General features: G+C 36.3%; 4 protein-coding genes across 11 annotated transcripts; 3 read left to right on the top strand and 1 right to left on the bottom strand.

Annotated features, from left to right (window-relative positions):
• Positions 1–5: 5 nt before the first annotated feature.
• Grip (Glutamate receptor interacting protein) lies at positions 6–3,410 on the top strand. Its single transcript, XM_033329696.2, has 5 exons — positions 6–1,402; positions 1,487–2,007; positions 2,190–2,509; positions 2,632–2,853; positions 2,966–3,410. Exons 1-5 carry the CDS (start codon positions 883–885, stop codon positions 3,282–3,284), a joined length of 1,902 nt encoding a protein of 633 aa, XP_033185587.1. The 5' UTR covers positions 6–882; the 3' UTR covers positions 3,285–3,410.
• LOC117154587 (solute carrier family 35 member E1 homolog) lies at positions 2,867–6,164 on the bottom strand. 3 transcript variants are annotated; one of them, XR_013060287.1, is made up of 4 exons: positions 5,837–6,164; positions 5,179–5,387; positions 3,363–5,108; positions 2,867–3,278 (listed from the first exon to the last, which is right to left on the bottom strand). XR_013060287.1 is itself a non-coding variant. In XM_076625283.1 (4 exons), exons 1-4 carry the CDS (start codon positions 6,162–6,164, stop codon positions 4,286–4,288), a joined length of 1,017 nt encoding a protein of 338 aa, XP_076481398.1. In that variant the 3' UTR covers positions 3,327–4,285. The 3 variants fall into 3 exon arrangements, 2 of the variants coding, with proteins under 2 accessions (XP_076481398.1, XP_033185594.1); XM_076625283.1 differs by lacking the exon at positions 2,867–3,278 and having other exon boundaries at positions 3,327–4,297; positions 4,641–5,108; XM_033329703.2 differs by lacking the exon at positions 2,867–3,278 and having other exon boundaries at positions 3,327–5,108.
• A 1,767-nt stretch (positions 6,165–7,931) lies between these two features.
• LOC117154581 (uncharacterized) lies at positions 7,932–12,015 on the top strand. Of its 6 annotated transcripts, XR_013060285.1 has the most exons (5): positions 7,932–9,965; positions 10,036–10,237; positions 10,294–10,663; positions 11,347–11,442; positions 11,501–12,015. XR_013060285.1 is itself a non-coding variant. In XM_076625271.1 (4 exons), the coding sequence occupies exons 1-4, from the start codon at positions 7,932–7,934 to the stop codon at positions 10,569–10,571; spliced, it is 2,433 nt and encodes an 810-aa protein (XP_076481386.1). In that variant the 3' UTR covers positions 10,572–12,015. The 6 variants fall into 6 exon arrangements, 2 of the variants coding, with proteins under 2 accessions (XP_076481386.1, XP_076481385.1); XR_013060286.1 differs by lacking the exon at positions 11,347–11,442; XR_013060283.1 differs by having other exon boundaries at positions 11,347–12,015.
• Positions 12,016–12,391: 376 nt separating this feature from the next.
• On the top strand, positions 12,392–15,037 carry Ets97D (DNA-binding protein Ets97D). Its single transcript, XM_033329697.2, has 6 exons — positions 12,392–12,863; positions 13,085–13,382; positions 13,454–13,604; positions 13,672–13,748; positions 13,826–14,060; positions 14,366–15,037. Exons 1-6 carry the CDS (start codon positions 12,826–12,828, stop codon positions 14,881–14,883), a joined length of 1,317 nt encoding a protein of 438 aa, XP_033185588.1. The 5' UTR covers positions 12,392–12,825; the 3' UTR covers positions 14,884–15,037.
• Positions 15,038–15,522: the final 485 nt, after the last annotated feature.

Genomic DNA, 15,522 nt, shown 5'->3' with positions numbered 1-15,522 from the left:
TACGTAAAAAACTCCTAGGTACTGATGATATCATTCGACGTCGCGGATATCGATAACTAAAAATAAGAGAGAATATACCGGCCGTGAAATCTGGGAGGGGCAAACGGTTGAAACGCGAGGAAACCAAGAGGAAAGGCTTTACGGCGTGTTCAAGGGAACACAGACGCTCGAAATCGAAGCTTTTAACGAGAAGTGCAGACTTATTTGACGGTGCAGCGACTGCGGGGCGCCCGCAGGGCCGCACACGCTCTCTCCCTCTCTCTTTCTCTCTCGCCCCTATAAATAGACTCGACGCTACCACGATTGCGGCCCTACATCGTGCGGCTATTTTCGACAGGCATCGCTACTCGTTACAGTTCTCCGTACGCCCGCTCCACGACGAGTTTCTATCGTCGACGGCTCTTCAAACCCGCGAACAAAGACACAGATGCGCTGTTTACGCCGCGAGCAACAAGAATCTGCCGATCGTAGCGGCTCCTTGACGACCTGCTGCTCCTCCAGGTCGTACTTGCTCTTCTGAACACGTTCGTCGTTTCTAAAATGGATATTTATTGCGATTTAGTAGATGTCTGATCGATAGTTAATCGTAGTGAAACGAAGTGTAATAGTTTTAGTGTGGTACCCGGTTGAAATCCACAAATTTTCGTCGAGATATTCGAATCTAGTGACCTGTCGTTTCAACTTTGTCGGTGTTCCATGGAAATTATTTAAGTGGAAAACCAGACGGTCCATTCGCTCCATAATAAGCGTACCTTAAAGGGATGTTTAACGAAAAGACGTAGACCAGAGTCCTTTCTGCACTTCCTCAGCGATGGTAATGATAACTCGATACGGAAACAGCATCGGTGCTAAGTAGAATACTCCACGGATAGACTGCCGAGGATGTTCAGCTCGCTGAGACTGACCACCATGCGCTCGCATAAGAACCGTGCTCGGCCAGGAAGCGTGGCCACGTCCGCCAGTTCCGATTCAGCTCGACCCGACGAGATCACATCTCAGTCTTACCATACGCACAGTTTCTTGCTACTAGACGATCAGGACAGTCCTGTATCCACTCCTTCCAGTGTTTCCTCTAAAGTAGCTCAAGTTAGGGTGGAACGCGAAGGAGGAAGTCTCGGAGTTACCCTTAGGGGTGGAGTTTCTAGAGCTCTGGTAGTCACTGGAGTGAAATCTGATGGACCAGCGGCAAAAGAAGGAAGAGTTAGGCCTGGAGATAGATTATTAGCTGTGGATGATACTGAATTGAGAGGTTTGACCTTGGCAGAGGCTCAAAGAGCGCTTAGAAGAAGTTCCGATGCTCCTGTGGCTTCCTTGACTATCGAGTATGACGTTGCTAACATGGAAGAGGCCAGGGCAGCTACTTCCGGTTCCCTTCTGGTGCAATTGGAACGTGGACTCTCGGGTACCTTGATCGAACAGTGCATTTCCAATTTCAACTTAAATAATTAACTTGTATATTTGTAATTACATAGATATGTAATTTCAGGTGAACTGGGTCTAACAGTAAGAGAAACACCAAACGGAGTCTACATTGAAAGTTTAAGACCAGCAAGTACCGCAGATCGCTGTGGCGCTCTGCAACCTGGAGACAAACTATTGGCAGTGGACGAAACCCCTGTCCAGGATGCAGTGACAGCCGCCAAACTGCTCAGAAACAACTTCGACTCTCGCATAGCTAGGTTACAGATCTTACCTAGGCCTCCTAGTGCTTCACAGAGAACGGTCAAGAGAAGGGCGCAGCCACAAGCGCAACAGACCTCCAATCAAACTCTGCAAACGAAAGAGAGCCTGACCGTGGTTCTTAGACCAGATCACAAAGGATTTGGACTTGCTTTAAAGCTCGCTGAAGATCGTCTAAATTATGTCGTCAGTCTATTAGAAGCTGGAGGTCCAGCCGAACGCAGCGGAGTGCTTTTACCTGGAGATAAAGTTCTTGCAATTAATCGTAGAATGCTCAGAGATCTTCAGCCAGCTGAGGTAACTGGCATTTTGGAAACTTCTCAAATGGTAATTAGCATAATTACGTTGTAGTGATTCTTCATATTTTACTTTTATTTATTAAGCGCCGACTTTATCTAAATCTTTTCGTATTCTGTTGTTTTATTCTTTTCCCTCTTCTGTTTCTTTTACTTCAACCTCTAAGTTATTAGAGAACAATTCTTAAATTTAAAGTTTCTTTTTCTCGACAGATCGAGCTAGTAACGGAGTACAAGGTCGGTGGACCAGTTGTACCCAGCTCAGGAGTGTTCACAGTGCGAGTGGCGAGACCTATTGGCGGACAGCCTGATGTAGGTCTCACAGTGAACGAGGATCTGATCATTACCGAGGTTCGTAAGGGATCTCTGGCTTACAGAACCGGCAGCCTAGCTCCAGGGGACAGGCTATTAGCTATAGACGGGCAAAAACTAGACCCTGGCGACCTCAGACAAGCCGCACAGCTGTTACATCGACCAGGGAACTCGGTTATCGCCCTGACCGTGAGGAAACCGGACCCTACCTCAGAAACCAGGTAACTATATGACCTACAAGTACCGACTAAGCTCTTCTTAACTCTTCGGTGCTTCCTACTCCCCTAAGGTTGTAAAGATCAGATGGCATGGAGAAATAACGATGGAATATTGAATTTTATAGAGAGTACTGCAAGGAGTCCAGTATAGGAAGCGATTCGGTGCAACAGTATCCTTCAGGAATTCTTCGACCAGCTAGGGAGAGTCTACCTAGTGTAGACAGTGCAGTGGATTCTTGGGGAGAGCTAGGAGAAAACAGTGGGACAGGTCCGGAGATTCTGAGGCTTTGGGATACAGCTTCGGTGGATAGTGGTCAACTGGATGTACACATGCCTCCTTATCCTGGGTAAGAATAGAACTTATACAATTTTTTTTCCTGTTTTATTACATAATAGTTTTCTACTTAAAGGCATTTCTCTAAAAATAATAATTTATTTTAATCTTTTCCCCATTCTCAGGCCACAGGAATGCAGCAACTCAGACAGGCCTCAACAGATAGTTCACGTCTCCTTACACAAGGACCCAGTATACGAGGACTTTGGCTTCTCCGTATCCGATGGTCTGTATGAGCGTGGAGTTTATATAAATCGTCTTCGGCCTGGAGGACCCTGCGATGGCGTTCTAAAACCTTATGACAGAATTCTGCGAGTAAACGAGGCCAGCACAGAAGATTGCGACTGTTGCTTGGCTGTTCCGTTGATCGCTGCGGCTGGTCCACGTTTGGACCTCACCGTAGCCCGACCGGTATCTCCTCCTAACATTATAAAAACTCTGTAAAGGAGAGCAAATCGTTGTGACGAAGCAGTGTAACGAGGAAAATGGTGGTGAACATATCTGGTATATTTTTATACACACCTGTATTTTATTTATAAAAATAAATGTATAGATTGCTTTCAGCTAGAACATCTCCTGCATACAATTCACGCATACCATATCTGAACACACGCTTGAAGAACGTCAACGTGACACTTATTTAACCCTCCACGAATTATTTCTAGAATTTCTAGAGGGAGGTATAATTGCTGGAATTAATATAATAAGGCACTACGCGGTTTTAACGACTGTAATTAGAGAATCTAAATTAAGTTAGCATCCAAAAAGGAGCAGTCCAATTTTTAAAACCTTACTGTATTCGTTCCGCCAATTATACTTCCAAACTTCGTACATTAATATGGGCGGTACATAGAAAAAATATTATTTCGGTGGTAATAGTCCATACAAGCGAAAGTCTACTGGGAGTATTATCAAGACAAATTTTCATAGAGGGTTAAAGAGATATAACAACCTAAGGAGCTGATGATATTCAACCACAACACCTGAGCTAGCTGGAAGAAGGTATTGAATTTGAAACCTAATCGATAGTATGTGAATATCGCTCGACATCGATCGATACAGTTGAAATCCGATTTCTATCTATTCACCATTGTTTTCGCAACAGGGGAATGTAATCGATCTTAAAGGCTAATTGACCCAGCAATTAGCTATGAACGCTAACGATTTTGCGAATTATATACTCCCACCTTGCCAGCAAGTCTATTCGCCTGTGAGAAGCAAGATAACATAAACGTAAAATCGTCTTAATCCCTTAACCTACAACATCGAGTTCGATTCATGGTACGTCCTTTGGGCCAAACATGAAGAACACGTGCGAGAAACGTGGTACATCCTTCGGGCCAATCATAAACAAAACGAACATGAAACGTACGTTCTTCGGGTTACATGCGACAAACACATTGTGTTCTTGACCGCATTCGCAACTTAAATCGTACGGCAAGGGGTTAAAATAATCCCTAAAACGAACAAAAAAAGGCAATCAACTTCGAGTAGTAAATGAATTACTCTTTTGTGCAGAATAATACTAATAAAATATGTACGTGTATATAAATATTTTTGTCATCATATGAGTTTTGATCCGTGTATATTGTTTTAACTAGAATGCTATATCTTCCCTTTATACTTCCCATGTAAATATCTGAATCACTATAACTGAGTATACTCTATAACTGAGTATCACTATAACTACCATATATCAACAGAAAAAACTCATATGAACTTGTCAAATATAAAATGAGTCGAATATAACTCAGACTAGACTGCAAGCAATTGGTGCTTCTTTCCAGTCCATCCATTTACCATAAAGGAACTATTGCTGCCGTTACGGTCTTTATCATAATACTTCGGAAGCGCTGTTCGACTCTCTTTCTCTATTCTCTGATCATACTTCGCTTTATTGTAGCACAACACACCGAGTATGGCCAACGTCATACCGAATATGTTTAACCACGTCACTGGGTTCCCAAGTACGAACAAAGTTACAGCGATTACGAATATACGTTTACTCGCGCTGGCCACTGCATAAGTTAAAGGGGTAACGATAGACAGTACAGAAAACGCGATGATATTTTGCAACCAATTCAGCACACCATCTAATAGTAATAAGCATATTATGTAGTAACTTAAATCAGCAGATTCTCCAGTAACTGGATTGTATATCAACCTCCACAAATCATATAATAACCATATAGGTGAAAATAATATCAGTGCCAGGCGGCCCAAAATGAGTAGAAGCCTCAAGTGATGTATTCTTGTGTCATGTAGCACCTGAAAACAAATGTATCATTAGTATTATAGATCCACAGCCATGATATGAGCGCTAAATTAGTCTAAGTACCTTTTTAGAATAAATATTCTGCAAGGAGAATGCCATGGTAGATGCTAAGGCACTCAACAAGCCAATCATATTAAAACTGAGCTCTGTAAGCGTGGCTACAGCCACACCTACCACGATTGGGACTAGGCTAAGATACACTTTCCAAGTCTGCTTTTCCTTCAGTATGATTCTTGAGAGGAATACCGTGAAAAAGGGCATTGTAGCCTTCACTGGGACAGAGCCAAACTTTAGTTAATATATGGGATTTATAAAGTAAAAAAATAAGCAACATATTCATAAAAACTAGTTCTAAAATGTATGCATTACAATTTTGGATAATAATTAGAAGAAATACATGTATTTATCTAGTAGGCACAAGTGCAAAATTAGATAAAAGACTTATCTTTAATTTGCTTCATTGATGAATTACTTATCAACTTGAATCATGAGATAACATCTATTCACATTTTAAAGTATTTCTTTTCAAACATTCATAAATACATGTAAACAAGCAATTAAAGCGATTAAAATCATTCAGAGTTATCATCATTATCACAATGCAAAGGTATAGATTGTGTGGCATTAGCTCGCGCGCATTTAGAAGTAAAGGTCGGCTTGTTTTATTTTTAAAGATGGATCTGCGTGCGAAACACGTGACTGTCAAAATAATATCTCATACCAGTATGAGCGTAAGAGACGGGCACTTTCCAAATGCTGACGTGGCTGAACACGTTCGCGAGGAATTTGCCCAGGGCGAGTGGTACGATTAACCGTAGATAGTATCCCCAGGGAATATCATTGGAATATTTTCTAACGCCCCATAGATTGAAGAACGGGCCTGAATAAACGGTGATGGAGGTTAACTGGACCATGGTTACTGTCATCGGGTAAGGAAATTCCGACAACAGCATCTTGCCGACGACGTTACTGCTGCTCGAGATTCCATACCAGAGCAGGCACAGGAACAATATGGTGACCACTTCGCGGCTGTTCCGCCGATCGTCCATGATTGCGCGAACGATCCTCTTATAATATCTTCTCAGTGATCACTCCATACGTTTACGCGGCCGGCTGACACAATACTCCCAACTAATCGGTATATGCGGCCGCTGCCACAGATGGAATTTAACCACAGCGTCCACAGCTGGCATTTCTCTCTCCCTCCTAATGAGTTTCCCCTCTCTCCTTGCGTAATATCACGGGAACACGTGGCGCACGCTTCGAACTGAAATGAAACATGTTCAATCAACATGCATACAATTCACTCGAGTCGCACAACTTGCTAGAGCGTTTAGCAACCTGGGTCATCTCGCAAAATAAGTTACTAATAGTATTAGTGAATTTAGAAGTTGCAAGTTGTAGCCTGTTGTATAAATGTTTTTGCGATTTAATTCCATTTCTTCGGAAACAGAAATATGTTCTAACCAATTCTTTAGTGAGTGGGTAAAATAAATTTTGATCAAAACACGATAAGTAATAACTACACTATAATATATTCTGTATTGTTGTCTTTTACTTGTGGTTCTAATAGTACAAATTAATTTCATTTACTTTCCGCTTTATATCTGAGATTCTAATAATATACAGACCGAAAACTTTTACATGTCACTGTATATCAAAGATACAATATGTTGGCGGCAAAAATAGCATAAGTTGAGTTATACTGTTTTGTCCATAGTTTTCTGACTTATACTCTCTTGACCGCCCACCAGAGAATTTTGTTCCATGTTTTCCAATCTTTTTCTCATGAAGGAGTAATCTTTCTAGTTGTACCATAATTTTGAGAACATCCTGTACATGTAACCCTACTTATCTCTGTTATAATTATTCATAATATAATAAATGTGATATCAAAGAGAAAATAATACGCATACTTTGATTCAATGGTCAATTTACTATCTGAGAAATTAATATTCGGAAAAGCAGTTTTCTATAACATCTGCAGTTTATGAATGTAGTTCTATTTCTATCGTAAGATTTCAGTCATGGGGTTTTATTTATCTCGCCTGTCTCGATTTGTTGAATGGAGTATAGTAAAGACAATGAAATAGTAAAATTTGTTGTCAGTAATACCAATAGTTACCTCACATAATCCCTATAGACACTATAGACGAACGAATGTAAATGTAATTATTTTATAATACGCTCTTAAGTTATTAATAAACAAAAGTAACACAATTATTTATGAAAGCTATTAAAGGCATGCGTTCAATTAGAAGCTTCGATTAACTAAATTTATTCATTATTTTACATCCCCATTATTGCACCTTTATATGAATTTAATTGCGAGACCTAAAACTACTTAAAACCTTAATTTTATCTATCTACTTTTCTCAGAAAATATTATGCTCGGTAATTATATACATATTTTGTTTGAGGAAGAATCGCAATAATTAGAAATGATTGGAAAAAGTAGGTCAACAGATGATTTTTTCCTGGGCTTAAACATAAACGCAGTTTTCACAAAATAGATGGCAGTAAATCTCGATGGAGGGATGTCCCGTTTTGTATAAAGCGGATGTTGCATATTTTTAAAACCAAATACCATCGATTTTTTTGACTGAAGATTGATCCTAGTGGTAGGAAATAATTTTTCCATTACATAAACGATCGTATAGCTAAACAAGGTTAAATAACATTTTACCATTTACGTGTATGCAGGTTATGTGTCACATAATTCGATGTGTGATACGAACAGCTTTACAATAATTTTCTTATTTCACCACGTGGAATTCCACAACTCCTCGAAATTCTGCCGATAGTGTTACATTTAAATGGATCCTCTGCTTTCATCAACTTCAAAAAGATATCGTAAAGAGGCCAGTATTAATATCCCAATAATAGAATGCAAGCGGGAATTCACCTTGCCACACAAATTTCCAAGTACGGTCAACTTGTCTAAATGTAGTTCAGTATTTAAAGATCGCGGAAGGATTACTGTTACTAATACAGAAGTGCAAAGTAATGTGAGTGGAATTAAGAATAAAAAGGCGCTGTCTACTAATGGTATAAAGAAATTGAGGATAAAAACAAAAGATGGCAAAGATCTGGGAGAAGTTAAAGTACAAATTTTGACTCAGAAGAATTTACTAAATATCCCAAAGATTGCTAAGGTCCAGCAAGGTAGAAATTATGTAAAAAATAATGGTACCACTTTTTCTGTCACTTCACAAAATAATATTAGTGCATTATTAAAACCATTAGGATCTCAGTTACATGCAGAAGCACAGAAATCTACTACAGGATCATCTTGCTACACAAAACCACATACACAGTTTGTTGTAAAGCCTGTTTCTTGTAGTGAATTATCGGCATCTGTCAAATATAAAGTGCCTGTAACTCAAAATAAAAGCAAGAACGTAGTTCAAAAGCACTATGTCTTGGCTAAAGTGAATAAAATAGATCAAAGTAACAAATTGTTACTATTAAATGAGAATAGGCACAACTTTTTTCAAAATATTCCAGGTGTTGCAGAAAAAAATACAGAACCAGGAAAGAATAATATAGTATTAGTAAATAAACAAAAGAATACAGAGGAATGTATTGTCAAAAATAATGAGAAAAGTAGAGGAAATGAAAATAATGATGTTTCAAGAAAAACAAATATATCAAATAATAGAAACTCAATAATTCAATTAGCAAAATCAAAGTTTCCAGTAGTAAGATGTGAGAAGTTAAAAATCTCTCCAACTAAAGTTAGTACCAATAAAATCACTGTACCTCCTGAAAAAACAAAGAAAAGAAAACAACATTCTAATTTGAATGGATGGAATCATTCTGCAAAAAAGATTATTCTATCAAATAATAATTCTTGTAGTCCAAATAGTAGTGAAATTCAAAAACTTACAAGTATTTTAAAAAAACCAGCAAATTCTATACCAAAAATACTTGATAATAATAAAAATGATGATGATAAGGATGATGTTATGATTCTATGTGAAAAAAATACAACTATAGGCCAATATTATAATAATACACAAGAGAAAAATTCAGTACTTGTAAATAACAAAAATGTTGATAAGAATACTCAAGGTATATTTATTGAGATAGGAAATAAGCCAAAGTTTTGTAAAAATAAGAATCAGAATAAAATAAGAGCTGAAGAAACTGAAGACAATGAGGAAAATGGAAAATTATCAGAGTGTTTAAATGTAATTAAAGAAGCACTAATTAGTGTAAAAGATGATCAACTTCGAGCTAAAGCTTTGCATGCCCTTGCAGAATGTGGAATAGGTATAGCAAAGCAAGTCCCAATTATTCCACCTGAAATATTAAGAACAGTTCATGATTCTCAAATTCAAACTGATGTATTTGGACTTCTTGATAGTGAAAGTTTTGTATTAGTGAAAGAAAATATACCTACTGTAGAAAGAATAAAGCAAACAGAATGTTCCACTGTTACTTTTCCTCCTGTTATGCAAGAAGTACACACGCAAACCGAAAGGGAAATACAGTGCAAACCTAAAGTTAATAATAATATCAACGACATAGATTTGTTCCCCATGTGTATACAGAATACAATACCTTTACAAAATACACTAGACTTTGATAATTGCTTTAATGAACTTTTTAATAATAATACTGATGTGAACAGGGTGAAGGAAGTATTGTCAACACCTCATTCCTTATGTAAAAAAGTTGCTATACAAATAGAAAGAGACTATAATGAAATGCAGCATTATGATGATAATGGGATGTTGAATATACATCGAGCTGTGGTGAATGACCAATTAAACGAAGTGCAAAGATTACTGTTAATTTTAGAAGCTTCAAAAACTAGTATTGATGTATTAACAGAAGATGGAAGGGTAAATCCACATGTACTCATTAACACAATTAGTATACAAATATAATAATATACATATAATATTTTTTTAGACAAGTTTGGAATTAGCAATTATGAATGAAGCATCTAAAGACATAGTGAAATTGTTATTAGAAGCTGGAGCAAAACCAATTTTATCAGAACTTGTTCATGACTCTGCAGTACTTTTAGCCTGCAAACAATCATCACCATTTTTATCATATCTTTTGAGTTATGTAACAGAACCTAAACTGCTAAATAGAGAGGATTCAACAGGTAAGGCATATCCAAAAATAAAAAATAAAAAGATCTCTAATTGTGTATGTTTTAAGGAATGGCTCCATTGCATTATTGCGCATTAAAAGGCAATTTAGATGGAATTAATGCTTTAGTAGAAATGGGAGCAGAAGTAAATCTGAAGGATCATCGCTCAGGAAGAACGCCATTCTTCCATGCTCTTGAAAATAATCATATGCTAGTCGCGCAAAAGTTATTAGAATGTGGCGCCATGGCGGATATAGTAAACTTTTCTGGGCAATCTGTTCTATGTTTAGTAGATGAAACAAAAAGTCTTTCATTCAAAGCATTAGTTAAGCAAATAGTAATTTAATTCTACCAGAGCCGCAAATTTATTTCTAGAGTCATTAATGATAAATGTGTAACTAAACATCACAATGAAATGTAACTCCACGATTTATATAGGTACGTATTTAAAGACTGTTACAGTAGTGTTACGTTAACTGGCCGGAATTTTGTTTCGTTAAGTGACCATTACCCTCCAATTCATATATCGAATTTCGTGGAATGGACCTATATATATATATATACATAAATAAATAAATATGTATATGGGATATTTTGTAAAATATTTCTCTGAATAATTGGTATAAGATTTCGATCCGTGAACAGTTAGCGAACCACTACTGTATTTGTAAAATGAATGTGTGTAACATACATTAATTATTTTATTAACACGTTGAATGCCATGAGAGTCACTGGTGATCGGCATTCGACTTGGCAATAACAACAATATGAGATAATTGATAAGCGCAAAAAAATAAGTGAATCGAGCGAAATTGCACTACAGCGTCATGGGGGTTACCGGTGACCTCAATGAGATAAATTCATTAATGAGGATTGTACACCGTAACATATTTCTTGTAGATAATATTACAAATTTATATGTATCGCATAATAAAAAATTTACCGTGGCGCCAGGACCAACCTTTATAAAACCGGCGTGGCATTCAACGCGTTAAATTGTATACAAATAGTTATAAAATTTCTGATAAAAATAGAAAATTCTAGAAAATATTTCTTACGTATACATCATATTTTTCGTTTTATTACGTTAATTTATACTTTTTTGTTGTTGAAAACAATAGTTTGCTCGTTATTGTTGACACATTTTGGACAAATTGAATTTTATAAGCGAAGAGAATCACTGCCAATCATTGTAATCTTTTACTGAATCGTTCTTGGTATGTCAAGGGTAAGATTTAATAAATATAAACTAATTAAATATTTATTGTTACTTAGATGGAAGAAATGCAAATTAGAATAGTATATTATATGCAGTCTTAACATCAGATTAACCCCTTAAACTACAACGTCGAGCTAGACTTGTGGGTACGTCTTTCAGCGCAAACATACGAAACACGAATTAGAATTGTGGTACGTCTTTCGAACTACATGCGACAAACATTTTTTTTTCTTGGCCGCATTCGGATGTGCGGATATATTTTCTTGAAAAATATTAGAAAGATACCCTTAAAAATCTTGTTCAATGATCAATTGGTAATAATTATTTATCAAACATATTGCAACATAAAATTAGTTGCACCTTGTACAACTTCGAACGCTCAGCCAGACCATGAAATAGTTCGACATCTGACCGACCCTGCCGATGGTTACAGCACGCGCAGTTAGAACTTAAATCGTAGGGCAAGGGGTTAATGATTAATGTCCAATAATGTAAGAGCTATATGTCTCTATATAGTATAAGTATCTATAAGATTTAAATAAATATTATATTTTTAAATTGCTCTCATCAACTGTGAGTAAATGAAATGAAATTTGACCAAATGTATAATCCTGATGCTAGTTCGCAACGCAGTGAGGTTGTACTGTAGCGAATTTCAGAGCTACTGTACACCGACTTCAGGCCAAAGAAGTACTGCCATACCAATCTCAAAGACAATTTCGATCACATCGGGGTTATCAATTTGTGCATCTCGACAGTTAATTCTAACAATTTAATAATTCTTATAACACAATAAAACTTTATTTTATCACGAAAAGCTTGACTTATTTATTTAAAACTTTAACACTAAACTGAACTTTAAAATAGATTCCAATCAAATTTCACTATGTATTTGACATGTCTGGATACTTTAAATTCTCGTCTCTAACTAATTATTTACAAACAGGATTACGTTGCTAAAAAAATAGAATAATTGAAATATATGTACAGTATGATAAAATAATAGGTAGTAAAGTATAAATATTACAAAGTATTATCATTGATAGTTTTGATAACTCAGTTTTCTTCTTCGATTGATAAAGTTGGGAGCTTCTTTAACTTGAAATTAGTACGGTCAAAGAGAAAATTTTCTCTGGTGTTCTTCCTTGTCCTGAAATTGGCGTAGAGTAACTCTGAAGTCCGCTACAGTACTTTTACTGCAGCGCAATCTATAGGAAAATTGCTTCTAAATTTGAGTGGACGCTGAAGTAATTCGTAGTTTATGATCATACACCTGTTACAAAATGTCTGTAACCTTGTAAGAGAAATCATCATTATTTTGTAAAGATAAAAATTATCTAATATTTATCTAACGGAGTTTCAACAGCTTTGTTTCGTTGTGATGGATCTGGAAAGCAGACATAAAAGTTCTGATAAGAGGTTAGCTTTTTCAAATTTCTTACTAAGTTTTACAAAACGTATTGCATTTGTTGCAATAAACAAGTGTTTTTTTACAGTTTCTTTTTGTAACAATCTGATTGTAATTAAAATAAAAGCAAATTGTTTCAAAAAACGTCAGTATGAATGTATGTTTATAATATCATTATAGAAATGTTTACAATATTTATCATAGAAAATTAAAATTTGTTTGTTTTGCACAGTTTCGACACAGATGACGATTCTGATTATGCTATGATAAAACGAATTAAAATGGAACCAGAAGCTATATTGTCACAGGAAGATGATATAATGGCTCAGTTACAACAAGAAAGTTCTGATTTAGAAGTGGAACCAAGCTTTGCGTTGGAAGGCTCTGCAAATGGAGAGGATTGCAATGAAGGTGTTCTAATGCAACATATGGATATCAGAGAGCCTCTCTCTACCTTGAGAAATTTATTAGAACAAAGACTTGGAGTAGAGTTAACAGATTATTCTTTTTGGCTCCAAGATGCACAAATGGTAATCAGTGTGATTAAGCAGTTCAATGAATTTGGTAACATATTTGCTTACACTTATATTTATTTCTTCAGCTAGAAAGCCATAAGAACTTGGTTGATCAGTGCGTGCAAGGAGAGGGATTGGTTCAAGTAAATGTTCAGATAAAAGCAACACAAAGGAGAATAAATATAGTGGATGTTTTGAAACCTGCAGAGGATTACATAGAACTAGCAGAAAACAATGGTATATAGAAAAAATTTATAAATTACCAGTAGAGATTTCTTTAATACATATGTTTTTCACTACTTAGCATCCACACCAGTAAATGAAGATAGCAAACGAAATGTTATAAGATGGATGGTTGACCCACAATACAAAAAAGAACAGGTATAATTTGTTGAAAATTAAACGTCGAACTTACTTTCAATTTATATGGTGACTATACACTTGTATATATTATACAGGAACGGTTAAAAATTCCAGCTGATCCAAAAGAATGGACACAGACACATGTCAAGCACTGGCTTCAATGGGCAGTTAGGCAATTTAATTTGGCCTCAGTGAGATTAGCAGATTGGAACATCACAGGTCAACAATTGTATAATCTCACCCTGGAAGAATTCCAAGCTAAAGTGCCTCTTGACCCAGGGGAAGTATTCTGGACTCATTTAGAATTACTTCGAAAGTGCAAATTTGTTGGTATGTATACTTACTAAAAAAAGTGATATCTAGAATGCAGATTTTTATGTATTTATATTTAAAAGAAAATTAAATGTGCAAAATTGTGCAGAATGTATATAATGTGGAAAAATATATAAAATATCCAAAATATAGTGCTTTCTATAATACTTGGTAGGTAAAATAATTTTCTACTGAAGTTTTACTATTTAAATTATATTCTCAGTATGAAAAATTATGCAAAATTTAAGCAATTTGCATAAAAATTTGTGATCTAATGGTATCGAATCATGATCGAATATTTAATTCATTCCGCAATTTTGCAGCTGTCGTTCAGAAGGATCCACCATCGTCACCCACGGAAAATAATGTGGATAAAACCATAAAAATTCGCAACCAAAAGGCAACAAAACCGCGACCAGTAGTGAATCAACAAGCGCGAGTAGTTAGCGTTCCTTTAGAAAACATCGATTCCACACCAATCACTATAGCGACATCGAGTCGTTCGGTTAACAGTGGTCAAATACAATTATGGCAGTTCTTGTTGGAGTTGTTAACAGATCGCGAGCACAGAGGTGCTATTCAATGGGTCGGGACTGAGGGGGAGTTCAAGTTAAATCAACCGGAAGCGGTAGCGCAACTTTGGGGAGCGCGTAAAAACAAACCATCAATGAATTACGAAAAATTGAGTCGTGCGTTGCGTTACTATTACGATGGAGATATGATTTCAAAGGTGCACGGGAAACGATTCGTATATAAGTTTGTATGCGATTTGAAGCAGGTTTTAGGTTATTCGGCAGCGGAGTTAAGTAGGTTGGTGGAAGAGGGCACAAGATATTTCTGATGACATATTTTTTTATAATCACAACAATTTTTATCATCGTACTGTGGGCGTGGTTTGTATGAATAATTGTACATATGGAAAATAGAAGATGGAGAATAGATTATTGTTCAGACAATCTAATGTACATTGAAATACAGAGAGATCAACACATAAATTGATGTTTATTTTTCTTTTTATCTTAATTAAATACACCCATACTTTAAAACCGCGTTCGTGATATTTAATTATCACGATTTACTTAATTATATTTACTAAGAGAAGTACTAGAAATTACAATCCGGTACGTAACTCCTATATGTAGGATACTTAAGATCCGGAAATCTGAAATGCATCTAAACATTTTACCTTTAACGTGAATATATAACCGTATTTTTAGAGATAGTTCCTTCTTTTGTTACAAGATATTCTGATACTATACCGAAATTATAATGTTAAAGCATTATATATTCACAGGGTATCTCCAGTATGTTTTTAAGATGCACCATGTAATAGTGGATTATAGATCTATAGAATGTCGAGTCTCTTTAACTTCCCTGCTTACAGAGCGTCGACGTTTCCGGCCGTTTTCTATCTCTGATGACTAGGACTGACTTTTGATCGGCAAAAGGCAGCACTCATCGCCAATACCAGAGAATCTAG

Source organism: Bombus vancouverensis, chromosome 16 (genome assembly GCF_051014615.1).
Source record: "Bombus vancouverensis nearcticus chromosome 16, iyBomVanc1_principal, whole genome shotgun sequence".
Lineage (NCBI taxonomy): Eukaryota > Metazoa > Arthropoda > Insecta > Hymenoptera > Apidae > Bombus > Bombus vancouverensis.
This window is presented reverse-complemented; position numbering and strand designations above follow the sequence as displayed.